The 19,365-nt window shown below is 39.7% G+C and overlaps 1 protein-coding gene across 1 annotated transcript in view; it reads left to right on the top strand.

The window, feature by feature from the left end:
- The window catches only part of si:dkey-22o22.2 (neural-cadherin), a 161,124-nt gene that overhangs the window by 79,039 nt on the left and 62,720 nt on the right, over nucleotides 1-19,365 (top strand). The window contains exons 5-12 of the mRNA XM_044357993.1: nucleotides 43-154; nucleotides 1,483-1,732; nucleotides 2,213-2,355; nucleotides 7,712-7,884; nucleotides 7,995-8,163; nucleotides 9,614-9,784; nucleotides 14,001-14,173; nucleotides 18,456-18,623. Of these exons, the coding sequence (XP_044213928.1) occupies nucleotides 43-154; nucleotides 1,483-1,732; nucleotides 2,213-2,355; nucleotides 7,712-7,884; nucleotides 7,995-8,163; nucleotides 9,614-9,784; nucleotides 14,001-14,173; nucleotides 18,456-18,623 (1,359 nt within the window). The remainder of the gene's footprint in view (nucleotides 1-42; nucleotides 155-1,482; nucleotides 1,733-2,212; nucleotides 2,356-7,711; nucleotides 7,885-7,994; nucleotides 8,164-9,613; nucleotides 9,785-14,000; nucleotides 14,174-18,455; nucleotides 18,624-19,365) is intronic.

The following is a 19,365-nucleotide window of genomic DNA, read 5'->3' as shown; positions in this document are numbered from 1 at the left end:
ATTAACATAATTAAATATTATATATTTAAACTCCTCCTGCAGGTCGTCGTTCATATAACAGATGAGAACGACTGCACACCTGAGTTCCTCCACTCCATCTACACCAGAGACAACATACCTGAGAGCATCGCACCTGGAACCTCCCTGCTGCAAGGTAACACACACACACACACACACACACACACACACACACACACACACACACAGAGGCTGATCTGTCAAGCAGCTTCTAGTAAACTATTTGCCCTCCGTCAGTGAACACAACACCAGCACATCACACATGTGGATATATTATACAGTGTGTGTGTGTGTGTGTGTGTGTGTGTGTGTGTGTGTGTGTGTGTGTCGGAGCCATCTGTCATAGCTGCTGGTGGCTGGTTGAGATCAAACAGTCCGACTTCAGCGAGGCTTTGCTCTTATTAGGCAGACAGCCAGCAACACACACACACACACACATACACACACACACACACACACACACACACACACACACATTCAACAGTGTACACTGATGTATTTATACAATCTCTCCTCCACCTCTTCTATATTTTCTGTCCCTACATGGTCTCTTTCCTTTTTATCTTCATCTTACTTTTACTCCTCTTCTTCTCTCCATCTTCTTCCTCATCTCTCTCTTCCTCTTCTCCTCCTCTCTTCCTCTCTACTTCCTCTTATTTTTGTCTTCCTCTCTTCTTCATCCTCCATCTCATCGCTCTCTTTTCTTCCACCTCCTCCACCTCTCTCTCTCTCCTCCATCTCTTCTCCTCTCCTCTTCCTCCTCCATCTCGCCCACCTTCTTCCTCTTCTCTCCCTCTTTTCCTCCTCTTCTATATTATTTCATCCCTCTCTTCCTCCTCCACCTCATCTATCTTAATCTCCTTTTCCTCTTCGTCTCTTCCCCCTCTTCTTTTCCTCATTCTCTCTCCCATCACCTTCGCTTTTATTTCTACCTTCTTCCTCTTCTCTTCTTCTTCTTTCCTCCTCCTCCCCTTTTCCAATCTCTTTACTTTCATCCTCCTCCTCTTCTATCATCCTTCCCTTTCTCCTCATTCTTCATCTCTCCTCCTTACCTTGTCTCTCCTCTGTCTCTTGTTCCTCCTCTTCCTCCAACTTCTTCATCTACTCTTTTCCCTCTTTCTCCACCTCCTCATCTCCCTCCTTTCTCTTCCATCTCCTTTTCCTCTCCTCCTCCTCTTCCTCCCCATCTTCTCTTTTCCCCTCTTCTCTTCTTCTCCTCCTCTTGGTCCCCCTTTTGTTCTCCTCTCTTCTTTTCCTCCTCCTCCCCTTTTCCATCTCTTTACTTTCTCCTCCTCCTCTTCTATCATCCTTCCCTTCTCCTCATTCTTCATCTTTTCTCCTCCTCCAACTTCTTCATCTACTCTTTTCCTCATTCTCTCTCCCATCATCCTCTCTTCTTCCTCTCCTCCCCCCCCTCCCCCTCCTTTCCCTCCTTCCACTCCTCCTCTTCCTCCTCTTCCTCAGTTCTGGCCCGGGACTGTGACTCCGGCGTGAACTCGGAGCTCTCCTACTTCGTTCACAGCGGCGACTTCGACATCACGTCGGGGGGCGTGGTCAGCCCCGCCCGCCGCCTGGACTACGAGCGGCCCAATCATGTGTACGAGTTCGTGGTGGTCGCCGTGGACGCGGGGACGCCCCCTCGCACCGGCACCGCCTCCGTCCGCATCCGAGTCGCCAACAGCAACGACGAGTCGCCCGTCTTCTCCCAGAGCGTGTAGGACGAGTCTTTAGTTTCCTTCTTTTGGTTTTAACTTTTTTAATTTGACTTCCTGTAATAATGAACATCAGAACTCTCTCTCTCTCTCTCTCTCTCTCTCTCTCTCTCTCTCTCAGTGTCTCATTCCTGTCGCTGTCTCTCGCCCACAGAGTCTGTCTGCTAATTAAGTTTATTTTAATTCAGACTCTATTTTTAATGCCGCCGTTTTCCTCCATCTGTTTTCACTCTGTCTTCACCTCTCCTCTCGCTCCTCTGTCTGTCTCCTTCTCACCTTCTTTACTTTCAGTTATTGCACTTCATCACAGTCTTTGTTAAGTGTGTTTTTATCTTTATATCTTTCCAAACTTTTTCTTCTTTCTTTGTCATTTTCTCTTTCAATCTCCCTTTTACTCCTGCAGTTTATCCTCTTCTCTTGGATCTTTACGTCTATACGTCTCCTTCATGCACAGTGATGATGTTAATATTTCTCTTCGTCAGGTATAAGACTTTCCTCAGTGAGGACGCCGGTCCGGAAACTCTGGTCGCCATCGTCCACGCCAACGACCCGGACGGAGACGCCGTCTCCTACGCCATCACCGGCGGCAACGAGGACAGCAACTTCCTGCTGGACAACCAGAAGGGTGAGGGAGGGGCAGCAAACTCATATATATATACATTACAAAGAACTCAAAGTCAAGAGGTTCAGATACACAGAACTACTTTCCGGAGTCTTTGGAGCCGTTTCTAAACAAACTAACGTGATTAAACTCTTCAGTCAGATATATCAGGCTTTAGATAAACACATGATGCTTGTTAGTAGATCAGTTCGTTGTTGGTTTGGATCCAAACATGAGAAATATAGGAAATCTCCAGCCTCGTCCTTTAAGATATTTTGTCAGACAACATCCTGATTCTGAGAGTTTTACCTGTAGTGGAGCTAAAGATGTAAAGATGTAAAGATGGCGGAGGTTGAGGAAACATCATGAGGTCATATCTCGCTCTGAGTGGACGGATCGGCTGATATCCATCACGTCTGCCTCAAAAACAGATGCATCATTAAGCGTATATGTGGTCGTGTTTACAGCTTTGTGACGATGCAGTTTTCAAATGTTTTTTCACCAGCATGAACCAACAATATGCAGGTTAAAGATTTAATGGAGTTCAGCAGGTGTTGAATGTTGATGAGTGGCTGAAGTCTGTCAGGACGGACTGGGAGGATGTACTGGGAGGATGTACTGGGAGGATGTACTGGGTTCCATCTCAGACATATTTCCACCCAAACTGATCAATGATCCCCCAGACAACAACTAGAGACACGTGTGAGAGGTATGAAGGGATGAGGGGAGGATGAGACAGACCAGGTAGACTGGGTTGATCTGGTATCAGTGGGCTTGTCATGATTAGTGGTTCTGCTCCTGAACCTCAGTTAACAAGTTCATGTGTAACTGAATCCTTCAGTTTATAAAGTGAGTCGATGTTCGGCTCCAGCGGACGGTGATAGCATGTTGTTTGTTAGCTGCATTAGCATAAAAACATGCGTACGACAACTTTTACACACACACACACACGCAGTAAATCAGTTGTTGCTGTGGTAACAAGTACTTGGGGATAAAGCTTGGTAGCATTAACAAGGCCGGTGAACCTGCTGAAACACACACACACACACACACACACACACACACAAACACACACACACACACACGCTCAAAAATACACACATAAATAAAAAAAAAACATGAATACATACAAAATTATAATCGCTACAGCTCACACACACAAACTGTTCAGTGTTTCTGGTTGACACGGTTGAATCATTTAAATGTGTGTGCGTGTGTGTGTGTGTGTGTGCGCATGTGTGTGTGTGTGTGTGTGTGTGTGTGTGTGTGTGTGTGCGTGTGTGCATGTGTGTGTGTGTGTGTGTGTGTTAGAGAGACAGACTTTTTGAAGATAAACTTAATGTTCAGCAGTGTGATGTGCAGTCATGTTTTGCATGTTTATCTTTGCATATGTGTGTGTGTGTTGGTGTGTGTGTGTGTGTGTGAGTGTGTGTGCTTGTCTTTCTAAGCCTCTGTGTGTCACCTTATCACCCAGCATGCACTGCTTCACTGCTCTGCCACACACACACACACACACACACACACACACACACACAGACACGCACAAACAGATATAAACATGAACATTTGCACATAAATGATATATTAAGACTCTTTCTGTGTCACACACACACACACACACACACACACACACACACGCAGGCAGCAGATGGCCTTTGGCTTGCTCGGCTGTTCTGCTTTGTCACTTCAAAGCGTTGTGAAGTATTTTCATGTAGATGTGTTCGCTCCCTCCCAGCCTCCGTGTCTCTATTCATGTTGCTACCAAAGCTGCTTATTTGTTTGTTTGTTTGCTCCGCTGCTCTGTTATGTTAATGGAGGGAAGTGATTGTTAGCGCAGAAAAAAAAAATAATATGACATTTGTTTTAGGGCCTGAGTTGGAATAATGCAGGCTGATATTTAACGCAGGGGGGAAAAAAAAGACCTACAGAGCATCACAGAGTGTTTAAGCTCAGCGTGTCGGTCGGTATTTATACTCACTGAAGCTGGAAACAGTTTGTCCAACACATTTATAAACATAATCTGATGGTTATTTAACTCGTCTTATAAGAATAATAATAAGAAAACTTCATCTATATCACTTAATTGACAGTATAGCTCCCAAGTGTTAGCTGTTAGCTCAAACTCTAGAAATCTTGGTGTCATATTTGACCAGGTTATGCATTTAAATCATTGACCTGTACATGTTTTTTCCATCTACGAAATAACTGAAGTCCATCGTCTCACAACCGGAACTAGAAATGATCGTCCATGCGTTCATATCATCCCGTTTGGACCGTTTGTCTCAGCAAAGCATCTGTGAACCGGTTACAAACTGCAGCTGCAAGACTGTAAACCAGCAGGACGACTCACATCTCTCCTGTTTTAACTTCTTTGCACTGACGGTTCATCTGTTTTATTCATTTTAAGGTTCTTACTTTTACATCTCGACGGCCGAAGAGCAAAACCTCCCATCTGAAAAATGCACTTTTTTGAGAAAACTAAAAAAAACTTGTTTTCTTGCAGGATGCTATTTGTTAAGGATACCCCATACGTAATACACTGTTTTTGGACTATATTATTATGTGTTATAGATATTAATGCATCGCAAAGTGCAGATAGGAGCTTTTGCACTTGGTGCAAGTTGGAAGAGGTTCTACAAAACGATGCTCTAAATTAAGTTAATGATTAAAATTAAATTAAAAATAAAACTAAGTTTGTTTTCAGGTAAAAAGATGTAGTAAATGTAATAGTTACTACATTGTAGAATTCCTTAAATTCAGTGTATTTGCTTCCTCGTCTGCTGGAGATGAATGTTCAGTGATTCGTGCTGCAGCCTCTCTACACATCCAGAGACTCTGCGCTGTGTTTTTGTTTTGTTTTGTGACTTTTCTGTCACGCCGAAGGGCAGGATTATCCTGCAGACAGACTGAATATGAGCAAAACCTTCCTTGTTCTCATCATCATCCGCCAGTCAGAACATTCTGCAGATAGGAGGTTTTGCGTGCATGGATCTTATCCATCCCCATGTCGCCAGTAGGTCACTCAGGTCGTCCAACCAGGACCTGCTGGCCGTCCCTCACTCGCCGCTGAAAACTAAAGGTGATCGTGCTTTTGCATTTGTGGCTCCAACATTATGGGACTCTCTTCCTGTTTATATACAGTCAGCAGTCTCTATAGAAGCTTTGAACAAACTATTGAAGACTCATCTTTTTAAATTGGCTTTTGTCTCCTCTTGAGTCATCTGATTGGTGTGTGTGATGTGTAATTTTTTTTATAATTATATAACTTGTGGTATATGTTTTTACTCTTTGTATGTTTTTATGATCTTATTTTCAACTCTTGTTCCTGTGAAGCACTTTGTGAATTTCATTTCATTTTTTTAACACAAGTGTGAGCTGATGAACATAAAAGTCAAACATGCAGAGAGATGAATGTGTCTCCTTCTGCCGTTTCAGGATCAGTGTAATAATTGTTTAATATCTCAATCTTTAATAAACTATGAACCTCTGTGATCAGATCCGTCTATAAAAACTTGAGCAGCAGATGTTAAAAACACGTTTTTCCTCCTTATATTTTACATTTCTATCCGTGTAACCGCGTGGATGAATAAATGAATATGCTTTACATACAGCATGTGAGCTAACAGCAATGAAACTTCAACACGCGTGTACATGTGGGACTTTATAAAACCAGGCTGCAGAGTTTCGCTCTCTGATAACATTAAATGATGAAACTGATGTGAAAACGTATCAGCGGATTCGTTCATTTATTAAAGCTTCAACAGCAACATATGTTTTAATATCAGAGAGAACAGAAAACATCCTTCTTCCTCCCGATCACAACATTTTAACTCCCTGCTGTCGCTCCATCAGCACTTATCTTTATTCTGGATGTATTTCAGGATCCTTACAGACCGTCCAGGTAGCTGCTCGGCTGCCATCTTTGTTTTGATTAGGAAGCTGAGGTGCAGCGGGGGGGAAATTTTTATGCATCCAGCAGATCAAATATTTTCTCATCCAAGGTTAGAAACATCTTCAGGGATTCTGGAAATACCTTCAGAAAAATATTAAGTGTTTTGAAACGACCTTCTGGGTTTTTCAAACACAGCATAGTTGATTATAAGCTGTAGTGGTTTTTATTGATTTCACTGGTCTCACTGGTTTGTTTTTTGGTTGTTTTTTTATGTATGAATGATTGTACTTTATGCACTTTATTAGCAATCTAATGCATCCAATACAACATACTGCCATAAACTCTACATTTATGAAGCTTATATATGTTAATTCTACTTGATGTTTATTACTGGGGTCATACTGGGAGCTGCTGGTGGTGAACTGGAGTAGATTATATTGAAAAGTGTTCCTCATGTATGTTAACGGGGTGGACAAAATATTAGAAATTATAGGATTATCACCTTTCTGACACGCTTTGTAAAAGAAGAGTTTATGGCAGAGATGTTGCATTAGATGTACAGGTGTTATTAATAAAGTGCTCACTGAGTTTATGTAAAGTTTATTTTGGAGACAAATGTTTTGTGATGCAGTGACGCTGAGCCCAAGAAAGATTTCCCCAAGAGGACAATAAGTACAGTTTATCTTCTCTTTTAGAGGAACTGATGCTCATCTCTGAGTCACAAACTGGTCTGAATGATAGTCTAGTAGGATGGGGGGGGGGGGGGGTTCCCCTGCACCCTCAAGGTGTCTAGTAAACAAATTTTCATGTTCCCAACTCGAAATATTGTCCCATGGGTCCATTTGGCAGCCATCTTGGATTTCTGGCAGAAATTGAAAACTGACATAACTTTTGAACCAGACATCATACATGGACAAATGACCCCATTCTTCTATATAATTTTGGCAATTAATTATAATTAATAATTGATTGAGATGGTTATTGTAGTGATTTAATCAAGTTTAGTATATTAAAACTTGAAAAATAAGAAAAAAGTCTATAATTTACACTCAAAATCTTGCTATCTATGATGTCTTGTTCAAAAGTTGTCAATTTTAAATTTCTGCCAGAAATCCAAGATGGCCGCCAAACGGACCCCTGGGACAAATATTTCGAGTTGGGAACCTTGAGGATTACAAAAAACTAAGTTAGAAAAATATATCAGTGGGTTGCATGAGAACCTTTACATAAAAGACAAAAATTCATCACTTTAACAGAAGAGATGATGTTACATATTTTATGTCTGAAAAAGGGTTTTAGAAACAGCTTTTATATGTTATTTTACTCCAGTATAAAACCACCTCCCACTACGACCTCAATAATAAACATAAAGTAGAATCAACAGAATAAAACCTGAATTGTATAAGTCTGTAAAGTAAAGCTGTTGTATCAGATTGTGCAGGTGAACCTGATAAAGTGGACATTGATTGTATATTTCTGTGTGTTTAGGCATCATCAAGCTCCGGCGCAGTCCGCCTCCCAGACTGAGGGGACCGAAGTACGTCCTCAACATCACCGCCACAGACGACAACGCGTCCGGCGGTCCGTACCCGCTCAGCAGCTCCGCCCAGGTCATCGTAGGAATCAACGACATCAACAACAACAAACCCGTCTTCCAGGAGGTGACTGAAGCCGTCCAGTTTGTTTTTTATTCCCAACAACAAAAAGGTTCCAATTAGTTTATTTTATACTCGCTCTGGTCCAAACTCATTATTCTGATTCTCTCTCTCAGTGTCAGAACTACAGTCTGAACGCCGCCGTGTTGGAGAACCAGCCGCCAGGGACGTTCGTGCTGCGCGTTCAGGCCCATGACGACGACATGGGCGTCAACGGAGACGTCAAATACGGCATCATGCACAGAGACGGAGTGTCGTCTGGGTTTGACATTGATCCTGACACTGGTGGGTTCCTTTGTGACGCTCAAAATATGAAAAGCTGATTTAAAAATACATTAAAATGATCTCGATGATCCATTAATCGTTTAAGTCATTTTCCAGATTTTTATTTTATTTAACCAGGAAGTCTCCTGAGATACATTATCTGGTATATAAGAGTTGGATAGGGCGCCGCCGCTCAGCCTTGCAGCCTTGCAGCCAGTGTTTCCTGGTGGTCACTCGCGGTATTGCAGCGAAGAATCCCCCTGCAGCCCCAAAAGCATTTTCCCCCGTAGACCGCCATTGTAAAAGAGACGCCTGTAAAACTGTTGACACCTCGAACTGCAAACAATTATGACTCTTTCTATAATGAACTTTTGATTCATGGAGGTTTTATGTTTGTAAAACTTTCCTCGAGCCGAGAAAAGCAATTTAAAAAGCCGTGATATCATCACAATATATGGGCTATGGGCCCATATGGGCTGAGCGGGAACTCGTGGGCGGGGCCAGCGCTGAAGCTAGAAACTTTGTTTGGCGTATGTGCCAGGCTAGAGGACTGAATGGGCGCCATTTTTAGTCCGATATCCAGCTCTTGTAATACATCCATAAAGGAAACGAAGAAATATGTATTTAGAGACATGAGACGTCTTTTCCTCTGAAGCGTCTCGTTAAGCGACGTCCGTCTCTGATGACGGCGGCTTTAACAGCTGTAGAGACTTTGGGTTTGTGTTAATACTAATAAAGGTTCACAGTTATCACTGACATCATGTTACCTGTTCAACAAACACCTGCACATGAATAAAAACCTTCAGTCTGTGTTTATACTGTGGAGCCATTTCTACTGGCAGAATGCGTTTATATCATTTATTCAGTATTTACGTCTGTATTTATTGATATTCTGATCGTGAATTCATTATTAAACAACCCAGAATATGATCAGAGTGTCTCTTGAACGCTGGAAATAATTTATTAGGCTAAATGTTTCAGGGAAAATGGAAATTATGTAACTCATATCAAAACCGAACTTCCCGCCTCACATGTGACTGATTTTACATATGAACCTTCTTCTTATTTGTAGTGACAATTAAATTGTATAAATTACAGTGATGAGCTTTTCTTTGTTTTATCTTTATATCTTTGGGTTTCAGACTGTTGTTCAACCAAAACAAGACATTTGAAGAACACATTAACCTTGGACTCTCGGAAAATATATCACTACTGTCTGATATTTTATGGATAAATATCAAAAAAATAAACAAAACTAAACAGTAATGAAAATAATCGTTAGTTGCAGCCTTAATTGGCGTCATTAATTACTGTTTCCTCACCTGTAACTTGCAGCACTTGAAAGAGGCTTAAAGAACATCTGGAACATTTTCTTAATCGGTCTCGTTTTACAGTAAACATCTGTTTCAGTCAGGTAGAGAAATGTCAGGTGTGACCGTATCCATGGTAACATGATCCTTGTGTCCCTCAGGTGTGATCACCACGGCGGTGAGTTTCGACCGGGAGCGTCAGAGAGAGTTCACGCTGTCGGTGACGGCCACCGATCAGGCCGAAGAGCCGCTGATCGGCATCTGTCAGATCACCGTCCTGATCGCCGACCAGAACGACAACGACCCCAAGTTTGAAAACAGCCGCTACCAGTGTGAGTACCTGATACTGCGAATAGTACTACAAGTACTGTAGTATTACTACAACTACCAGTGTGAGTACCTGATACTACGAATAGTACTGCAAATACTGTAGTATTACTACAACTACCAGTGTGAGTACCTGATACTGCGAATAGTACTACAAATACTGCAGTATTACTACCAGTGTGAGTATCTGCCACTGCTAATAGTACTACAAATACTGCAGTATTACTACAACTACCAGTGTGAGTATCTGCTACTGCTACAGTTACTACTGCTGGTACTTCTGCTACTGCTAAAGTTATTAGTAGTACCAGTGTGTCTCCTGAAGCCACTATTACTGCAATATTACTACTTACTACTACTGCTGGTACTTCTATAAATACTGCTACTACTACTAGTTTTACACCTGCTGCTATTATACTACAATTACTTCTACTGATACTACTGATACCTTTACCACTACTGCTATTATTGCTGCTACTGATACTACTCCTGCTACTTCATTTTCTACTACTATTAATACTGCTACAATTACTGTTGCCACCACTGCTCCTCCTCCTACTACTACTACTACTACTACTATCTGTAGTATTACTATCTCTCCTGCTGCTACTACAGCTATTGCTAATACTTGTACTTGTTTCCGTCAGTGTTGAGAACCGATCCGTCTCACTCGGGGATGTTTTCTACCGACGCTCAGCTTCTCATCAGCTGGATTTTTTTTCATGTTGTGTATCTCACAGTGTGAAACAAGACTGCGACACACTCTGGGTTAAAAGGTTTCTTTCCCTCCGGAGTCGCCCACGCTAACATCTGCGCGCCCACGCTGTCCTCTTACCGTACGTCACCGAACCCTCGTGAAGGAGGAGAAAACAGGTGAAAGCGTCTATCAATCCGAAAGCCTTGTAATCCTGGAAAGCTCTTAAGGCTGATGAAATATTTGCCGCCGTTTCCCCCCCCCAGCGGGTCGGTGTTTGTTTACTACGTGTGCAAATATGTGTTTTGATAAGCGTCCTGTCAGAAGATCTCCTCGTCAGATTAGGGAAACACACAGAGTGGCTCATTAACTATTCAACAGGCAGATTGAAATGTTTCTGGGACATGCATTCATTTACAGGCTGCGTCGGGGAGTTTCCTGCACAAACACAAGTAGCGAGCTGCAAAACACTGCTGCTTAGCCTTGTTTTCATCAACGTAGAATTAATATTTCGGATGATTTTTGATCAACACACACGTAAGGAAAATCTGAAAAATCTCGATCGATCCAACTCAATAAGTTCTTCTGATGCCAAATTGTGAATAACTTTATAAGATCTTGCATAATAATTTGTATATTTACAGCAGTACGCAGCCCCAGAAGTCTTGAAAGATATTTTATTATATTAACTGGAGCGAACAAGATTCATATCTTAAAAAAAATATGATCTTTTGGGACTTCGGAGGCTCCCTATGATGAAATTATGAAACATGTTTTTCTTGCTGTAATCATCTCTTCATAATGCTCTTACAATGGAAGTTATCTGAAGCTCAACAGGGAAACACAAAGAGGGAATTTGATGCTAAAAAGTCTGTAAATGTGGCAGATACACACTTAAATGAAACCTCATATTATCTTCAGATAAATGTTTAAATACATTTTTGCTTGTATTGTATTGTAACGGTCAGTATGAAGAGGAGGAATAATTACAGCAAGAAAAACAGGTTTCATTTGTTTTCAGACAGATTTGATAAATTGTGAACTTGCCCTTTAAATACCACTGAATATAAAGCATGTGACAGTCTGTCAGTCACATGATCCGAGTGTCTAATCTGCCTCAAATACAAGAGGAAGAATTATTCTTGGTTGACACGTTTGTTGACGCAGAGCTGCAAAGATAAGTCGATTAATCAATTAGTGGACTGATAGAAAGTTAATTGGCAACTAATCGTTTCAATCATTTTCAAGCAAAAATGCAAAAATTTCTTTTGTTCAAATGTCTTAAATGTGAAAATTTGATGTAATATTTCAAAGTTTTGGACAGTTACTAATAATTATTTTCATTATTAATTAATCTACAGATTATTTTATTGATTAATCTTTGGTCTATAAAAAAAAATCAGGAAACACTGAAAAATGCCAAAGAAAAGATTTCCAGAGCTCATGATGACATCATCAGTTGTTTTATTTAAGCAAAAAACCCCAAAAATATTTAAGTTACTGTAACAAAAGCAAAAAACTGTCAAAAAACTTTACAATTAACAGTTTCTGATCAAGTAATCAATGTGATAACAGCACAACAACATAATCAACCTTCTTCATCTCACAACACAGATGGTTTGATTTTGACTAAAATTTTTACTGTAATTTTTACATTTTAGTCCCAAAAGTTAAAATTAAAACATTGAACATCATCAGTGAAATCATTCATAGTTACATTTGACATTTTCTTTATTTACCCTAAAAAAAAAACAACAACAACAAATCAAACAATGTTATGAGAGCAAAATACATTTAAAATAAAATTAAATACGCACATTTCTTATGCTGCTGTCCCAGCAACAAAACAACAACAACAACAATACACACAATGATCTTATATTACAGGATATAAACATTTAATATTTGCTCTTCTTGTGCTTGTTTGGTCGTGTTTACAAAACCTCAGACTCAGAACTTTTGGTAAAAAAAAAGAGATTGTGTTCTAATTTTAGGGTTATGGTTACCTAAACATTGGGTAACCCCTAACCTCTAACCCTAAAACATAAAGATATAAAATAATGTCTCCAAACTGATTTGTTTGGTTGTTTCTCGGTGACACACATTCGACTCTGCAGGATCAGACGTGATTATTCAGTTGAAACGTATCCAGTGAAGCTGCCAGAAGGACGTCGTTATTATTACTGACGTAATGCCGGAGATGCAGCCGCAGAGCTGCTCTCTGCTCCTTGTTGTTTTTTGTTGTCTGATCAGCGCTGACGCATCACCGTCAGCAGGATTGGAGGTCATATTCACAAATTTTTAAAAAATGCATCCGTTGACTTTGCAGAGTGAGACCCAGAAATGACAAAATGAGGTGACACGCTGCTGACACGACACAACGCCGCGTTCCCATTATTATAATATCTGCTTACCATCACAGAACATGATGTTATACTGTGTTCAGTCTAATGAAAGTCAGAAAACAGGCTTCAGTCTGAGGATCATCACACGTATCTGATATATATTCAAATACAACATTACACTGATGAGTTAAATACTGTTTATTATTTTATTTATCTATTTATGTTTAATTATTGATTCTCAGCAGGTAACAAATACTACAAAGTTCTTCCACTCCAGTCCAGCATACCATGAATGCCAACAGCAGTAATAGTTTTTCTCTCTTAAAGGTTTTTTGGGGAGTTTTTCCTTTTATGATTTGAGGATGTACAGATTGTCAACTGATTTGTGATTTTGGGCTTTATTAATAAAATTGACTAGAGTTGACATGTAGTATCAGTAAGGGCAGTACACTTAATGGCAGTACAGTAGTAGTAGTCGTAGTACTGGTACTGCCAGTGCTAATAGGGCCAATATAGTGTCAGTACAAGCAGTTGAAGTTGTAGCAGTAGTAGTAGAAGTAGTTATAGTACAAGTAGCAATAACAGTGCTACCAGTAGCAGTAGTAGTATTTTCAGTAGTACCAGTAGCAGTAGTAGTATTTCCAGTAGTACCAGTAGTAGTAGTACCTGTCGAGGTATTTCCAGTAGTAGTGGTACCACTGGTTAGATTCACCAGCTTGGATAAACTGCTCTTCACACTCTTTGCACAATGTGCAGAATTATTCTATGATTGAAATGAAAATCATAAATCTATAATTAGACTCCAGATTTGTTGTGTGTTAATTTGAACAAACACATAAAAACATGATGCTTATTAGTACAAACGTAATAAATAAAGTAATGAGGGTCTTTTAACTAGATTATTATACAGAGATGTTCTTCTGGTTCTCAAGATCAGGTAATAAATTAAGGTTCTTATCATCAGCTGATGTTTAAGTTGCAGATTCTCACAAATTATCAGTAAACTTGCACAAACCAATCAGGACACAGTATGTCTGGAGCTTCAGAGGCTGCTGGAATTATGAGAGAATCATTATAATAATCCAGCTGTACTGCAGTACGAGTACCAGTAGTACCGGTAGTACCAGTTGTACCAGTAGTATTTCATCCTCTGTCTGATAGTCAATCTTTCTTCCCTCCTAGACTTCCTGCGAGAGGACACTCCGGTGGGAACTAGTTTCCTGCGAGCGGCAGCACACGATGACGACCAGGGGAGCAACGCCGCCATCGCCTACTCGCTGTCCAATCAGAAGCCGGCTTACCTGCACATCAACCCCAGTACTGGTTGGATTTATGTCAACCACCCCATCTCACAGGTCAGAAACACACAGCAGCACAACCTCCCCACACCCAAAACAAGACTCAGTTTAGTCCTGAAAGTAACTCGTTCACATCTGGATCCTACAGGTCATCCAGCTGTGATTCCTGTTGACTGGAACAACTGGTCATAATATGTAACTATTATTAAAATGTCTAAAAACAACTAGACCTATGTTAGATATATGTTGTTGAGTTGTGTACTTAATTGCATCTACCAAAGAGTAACTTACACACATACAAGATAATACATTGATGTTGTGAAACCTTTTATAAATTGACTTTTATTTAGTTTTAAGCCACATTTTCATGATACATTTTGGTCGTTTTTAACTATATATCTGGATCTTAAGTTATCAGAGTAAGTAAGTAAGTAAGTAAAACTTTATTTATATATCACCTTTTTTAACACAGGTTACAAAGTGCTTTATACTGACATAAAATAGGACACAAAAACCATGAAAGACACATTCAAGAACACATACAGACATCTCACACATACGAACACAGCGAGCATACAGTCATCACCCAGAGCACACACTTGAATTTATCAAATGTTATGAGAAAAGCATTCTTAAAAAAGTAGGTTTTTTAGGTGTTTTTTTGAAACAGTCAAAAGATTCAGCTGATCTGATGGAAGTGAGGAGATTGTTCCAAAGTCTGGGTGGCGGTTAGGATTAGGGTTAGGGTTAGGGTTAAGGGGTTAGGGTTAGGGGGTTAGGGGGTTAGGGTTGGTTGGTTGGAAGACCTAAATGACCGCATGCTAGTATACAGGCTTAGTAGCTTGGATATATATGCAGGAGCTAAACCGTGTAAGACCTTATAAGTGATTAAAAGAATCCTGAAATCAATCCTGAACTTCACTGGCAGCCGATGCAGTGAGGCTAAAACAGAAGTGATGTGGGATTTGCGGCCCTCTGGTTCTAGTTAATAACCTCGCTGCTGCATTTTGTACAAGCTGAAGACGTGACAGGTCAGCTCGGCTAAGGCAAGTGAAAAGGGAGTTACAGTAATCGAAGGCATGAATGAAATGCTCTAGGCCAGAAGCTGACAGTAATGGTCTGATTTCTGCAATGTTCCTAAGTTGAAAAAAGCAGGATTGAACCATTTTATTGACATGGTGTTCAAATTTCAATTTAGGGTCAAATATAACGCCGAGATTCCTGGCGTTAGTTTTGACAAAGGGGGCAAGTGGGCCAATATGCTGAATGATGCCTTTAGCAGTGTTTTGGGGGCCAAAAACAGCTGTGGAGAGTGTTTAGGTTGCTAAAATCATCTGAGTAATAAGTTGGGCAAACGTTAGCAGCAGCTCAGCTAACAGCCCCCCCACAGGAAGTCCGGTGCTCGTCAGAGAAACACTGAAACAGCTTTATTCAGTATTTTTACAGTTTAAATTCTTGTGTCCTCAAATTATTTATTCATTTTTTTTTACAAAATAGTCTGTCAGTCTCTAAAAATGTCAATTATCTGCACTCAAAAATGTTCCCACTTTCAAGAAATGTCCTCAAAAATGTCTTGACTTTCCAAATATGTCTTTCTTTTTATGTCTTCATTTTACAAAAATCTTTTTAATTTTCAAAAACATTTTTTTCCAAAATACTCTGTTTTTCTTTTCATCACATTCTGAACATATCTGCACTTTCCAAACTGTTCATATTCTCAAGGTCTAAACCTCCGTTATGGTCCTCGCAGATATAGAAATATACACACAAACACACATCTACGTGTAATATATTCATGACTGTATCAATTCCTCTGTTGCTCCCTTGATAAAATCTTTGTACATAAATATACATGGAGGCAGAGAGCTGTGCTGTTTAATAACAGCTAACATCTTTGGTATGCATCCATTGAGAGAACAAGTGTGTGTGTGTGTGTGTGTGTGTGTGTGTGTGTGGCTGTAGGGGAGTTTTTGTGTGTTTTCCAGTATTTGTGTTCTGTTTGTTACATTATATGTATATTTGTCGCTTTGGGTTTTATGGTTTCGTACTAAAGTTTCTGTCAAATCGTTCAGTTTTTTTCCCAAAGTCTCTCTTGTTTTGCTTCATCTGTGTTTTTACAAGTAATCAAATGAAGACACGGCGCTGTAGAGAGAAGACTGAAGACTGGCTGCTGTCAGTTACACTCCAACCTAAAAACTTCTAAATAAAAATATAAATAAACAGCGAGTCTCTGTAGACCTGAGAGCTGGTAGGAGACCACATGGCTGCAGACTATCAGGGACAGATTTACTAAGACAGCAGTAAAATCTGTTTGTATTCAGCAGCTGATTTACTAAAAGCTCCTTCAGACTGTTTAATGGTGAAAGTTTATTGAACGTCACATTGTGCGAGACGTCTTTAATAACAGTTTGAGGCAGATCGTCAGACTGTGAGATGAATGTTTGGTGAGTCGTAGCGTTACCATGTAAATCTTTTTTTGATTCACCTCAATCGTTTTGGAACCTAATTAACACTTTTTTCATTTTTTTTCTTATAATTTGTACTAAACTGCACCATCCTGTAAAATGTCCTAAAAAATTAAATCCCTGCAAACTACTCTGAAAATTTCCAGGAAATCAGTATAAAACTTACATTTTACATTTACATTTTTTCATTTAGCAGACGCTTTTATCCAAAGTGACGTACATATGAGACTGATACAACACAAGCAGGGATCTAGTCAGGAGACAACAACATGAGTAAGTGCTGTAAAGCTTAAGCTTGGGACCAATAAAAAATTTTAAAAAACCTGTAAAAAGTGAAATGTTACCTTTTTCATTTACACGTCTGAATTCTCCCAAAAATTTACAAATAAAATCCAAAGTTTCCTGAGAAGAAACTAAAGAAATGTGATGCAGCAGGTCAGCTGAACATGCAGTTCAATAAAGTTTACAATAATCAATTAATAATGAATTCATATTTTCCCTTTAATTAGTACCACACTGTGTAGTTATTATCCAGAAATACAAACTCCTTAAATAACACAACTCTGTCTCCTGGAAATTACGTTCTTATACAACTAAACGGCACAAAAACATTTTTCTGGAAACATAATGCTGCTGAATTATGTTTTCTTTCCACATAACGAGAAAATGTTGTGAATTAACGTATTTGGCAACTTGCAACTGTTTATACTGAACGTATGAATGAATATATGAAATATCCAATGTTGCAGAACAACATCCACTAGAAGGATCTTTAGCAATATTAAACTTTCTCTGGTTGTGTTCAGACTGGCAACACTCAGAGAAAGATGATGGTTTTGGTTAAATACAGTAAAAAACAGCAGTGACATGAAGCTCAACATGATTATTAACATTTGAGCCACATGATGATCTTTCACTGACATGAACCAAAGTGTTTTTGTTGCCTGAACCTGAACACAAACAGGACTCAGGATGTGAATCACAGTAGTGACATATTAATGTAGCTTCATTCATTTGAAAAACGTTACCTGTGAACATCATGCAGGCAGAGATTATGTTTGTGTAATTGTGAAAACAGTTTGGTTGTATATGAACATAATTTCTAGGAGACAGGGTTGAAAATACTTAACAAACTTAACAAACTCAGAATTTATTTTACAATACACAGGAAAATGTGCCTTAAATCAATATACATGCACTTTATTTTGGTATTTATACCGATGATTTCCTGTTATATTCAGATACATGTGCAGTAAACGGCAGCACTGTCTCAGGGTCATGAGGTCACAGGGTCAGAGTTTTGTTTTCTGTTGTTTTCACTGTGAGAAGAATAAAAGTTGCATCAAACAGACTGTCGTCTTAAACATTTAATGACTGTCATGTTGTGTGTGTGTGTCTGTGTGTGTGTGTGTGTGTGTGTGTGTGTGTGTGTGTGTGTGTGTGTGTGTCCTGAAGTTAACTGTCTGTTGTGAATTATGCTGACTGTACTTTCTTCTTCTGTGACTGTCATCTCCTCTCTGTTCTTCTTCTTCTTCTTCTTCTTCTGTTTTTATCCACCATTGATGTGTTAAATGACACTTCTGTCAATAATTTAGCAAAAAGCAGATTCATCCTTCTTTTCTTTATTCACTTTCTATGAACAAACCAGTTTCTTCTCCTCTCTGCTCTGATATTTATTTATTTTACAAGCGTTCGGCGGCCTCTCACATCTGTCAAACATCTGCACGGTCATTAATATTTGATTTTGAAGATACAAGATGATAAAATAATAACAAGATTCATTAAATTATGATGGAAAACTTTCTTCTTTGTTTCTGCAGTTTTATAAAAAGTCATGATAATACTCACCTGGAGTCATTTTCCCCTCCCTGCAGACGTCCAGGATCAACCAGCAGATCGTGGCGTCGGACGGAGGGAACCGCAGCAGCTCCGTGGAGCTGACCGTCATCATCACCAACGTCCACAACCAGCCGCCGCACTGGGAGCAGGCCGAGTACTGGGTCACCGTGCCCGAAAACACCGTCCGAGACGCCAAAATAGTGGTGAGTTAGAGCATCTAAGTGTCTAAATGTCAGCGGGAGTTATGCGACCCTCTTTTTTTATTTTTATTTCTTGAATTATGGCCTCCAGATGGTTATTTAGCCTCCTCAGGAATGTACGGTGGCCCTGAAGTGCACATCACAACAACAAATAGGAAAACACAACAGCAAAAGCAGACAACACAACCGTTGTTGTAATGTTGTTGTGTTGTCTGCTTTTGCTGTTGTGTTTTGTCATTTGTCGTTGTGATGTGCACTTCAGGGCCACCGTAGGAATGTAATAAACTGTGTTGAAATAATTCAGGTTCATTGAAAACACTCGGAGATAACTTGGATCTCTGGGGCGACACTTTAAAATCTACATTTTTTTGTTGAAAGAACATCATCAAACCGTTACATAAAATAACTGATAACTACGCAACACAAAGACAATAATTCAAACAACATGCAACTGTGTGTTTTCAGTGATAGCAGCATCCATAGCAACCACCATAGCAACCACCATAGCAACGATAGAAAGCCTGCAAGAATCTTTGTAATAACTGACAAACTAAACATCAGATACATTCACTGAACGAAGATTATGTAAAATAAAATGCACATTTCTCGCTAGAAATGTTATCAAAACTACGGAAGCCCTGAAAGGTAAGCGACAAAAAAAAACATTTCTGGAGATCCAATTTCTAAGTCTGATCTTAATTCTTTTCTCTCTTGTGTTTAAGAGTTAAGGACAAGTGGAAAAAAA

Source organism: Thunnus albacares, chromosome 8 (assembly GCF_914725855.1).
Source record: "Thunnus albacares chromosome 8, fThuAlb1.1, whole genome shotgun sequence".
Lineage (NCBI taxonomy): Eukaryota > Metazoa > Chordata > Actinopteri > Scombriformes > Scombridae > Thunnus > Thunnus albacares.
Note: the sequence above shows the minus strand (reverse complement) of the source record. Positions and strands in the feature narration are given on the sequence as shown.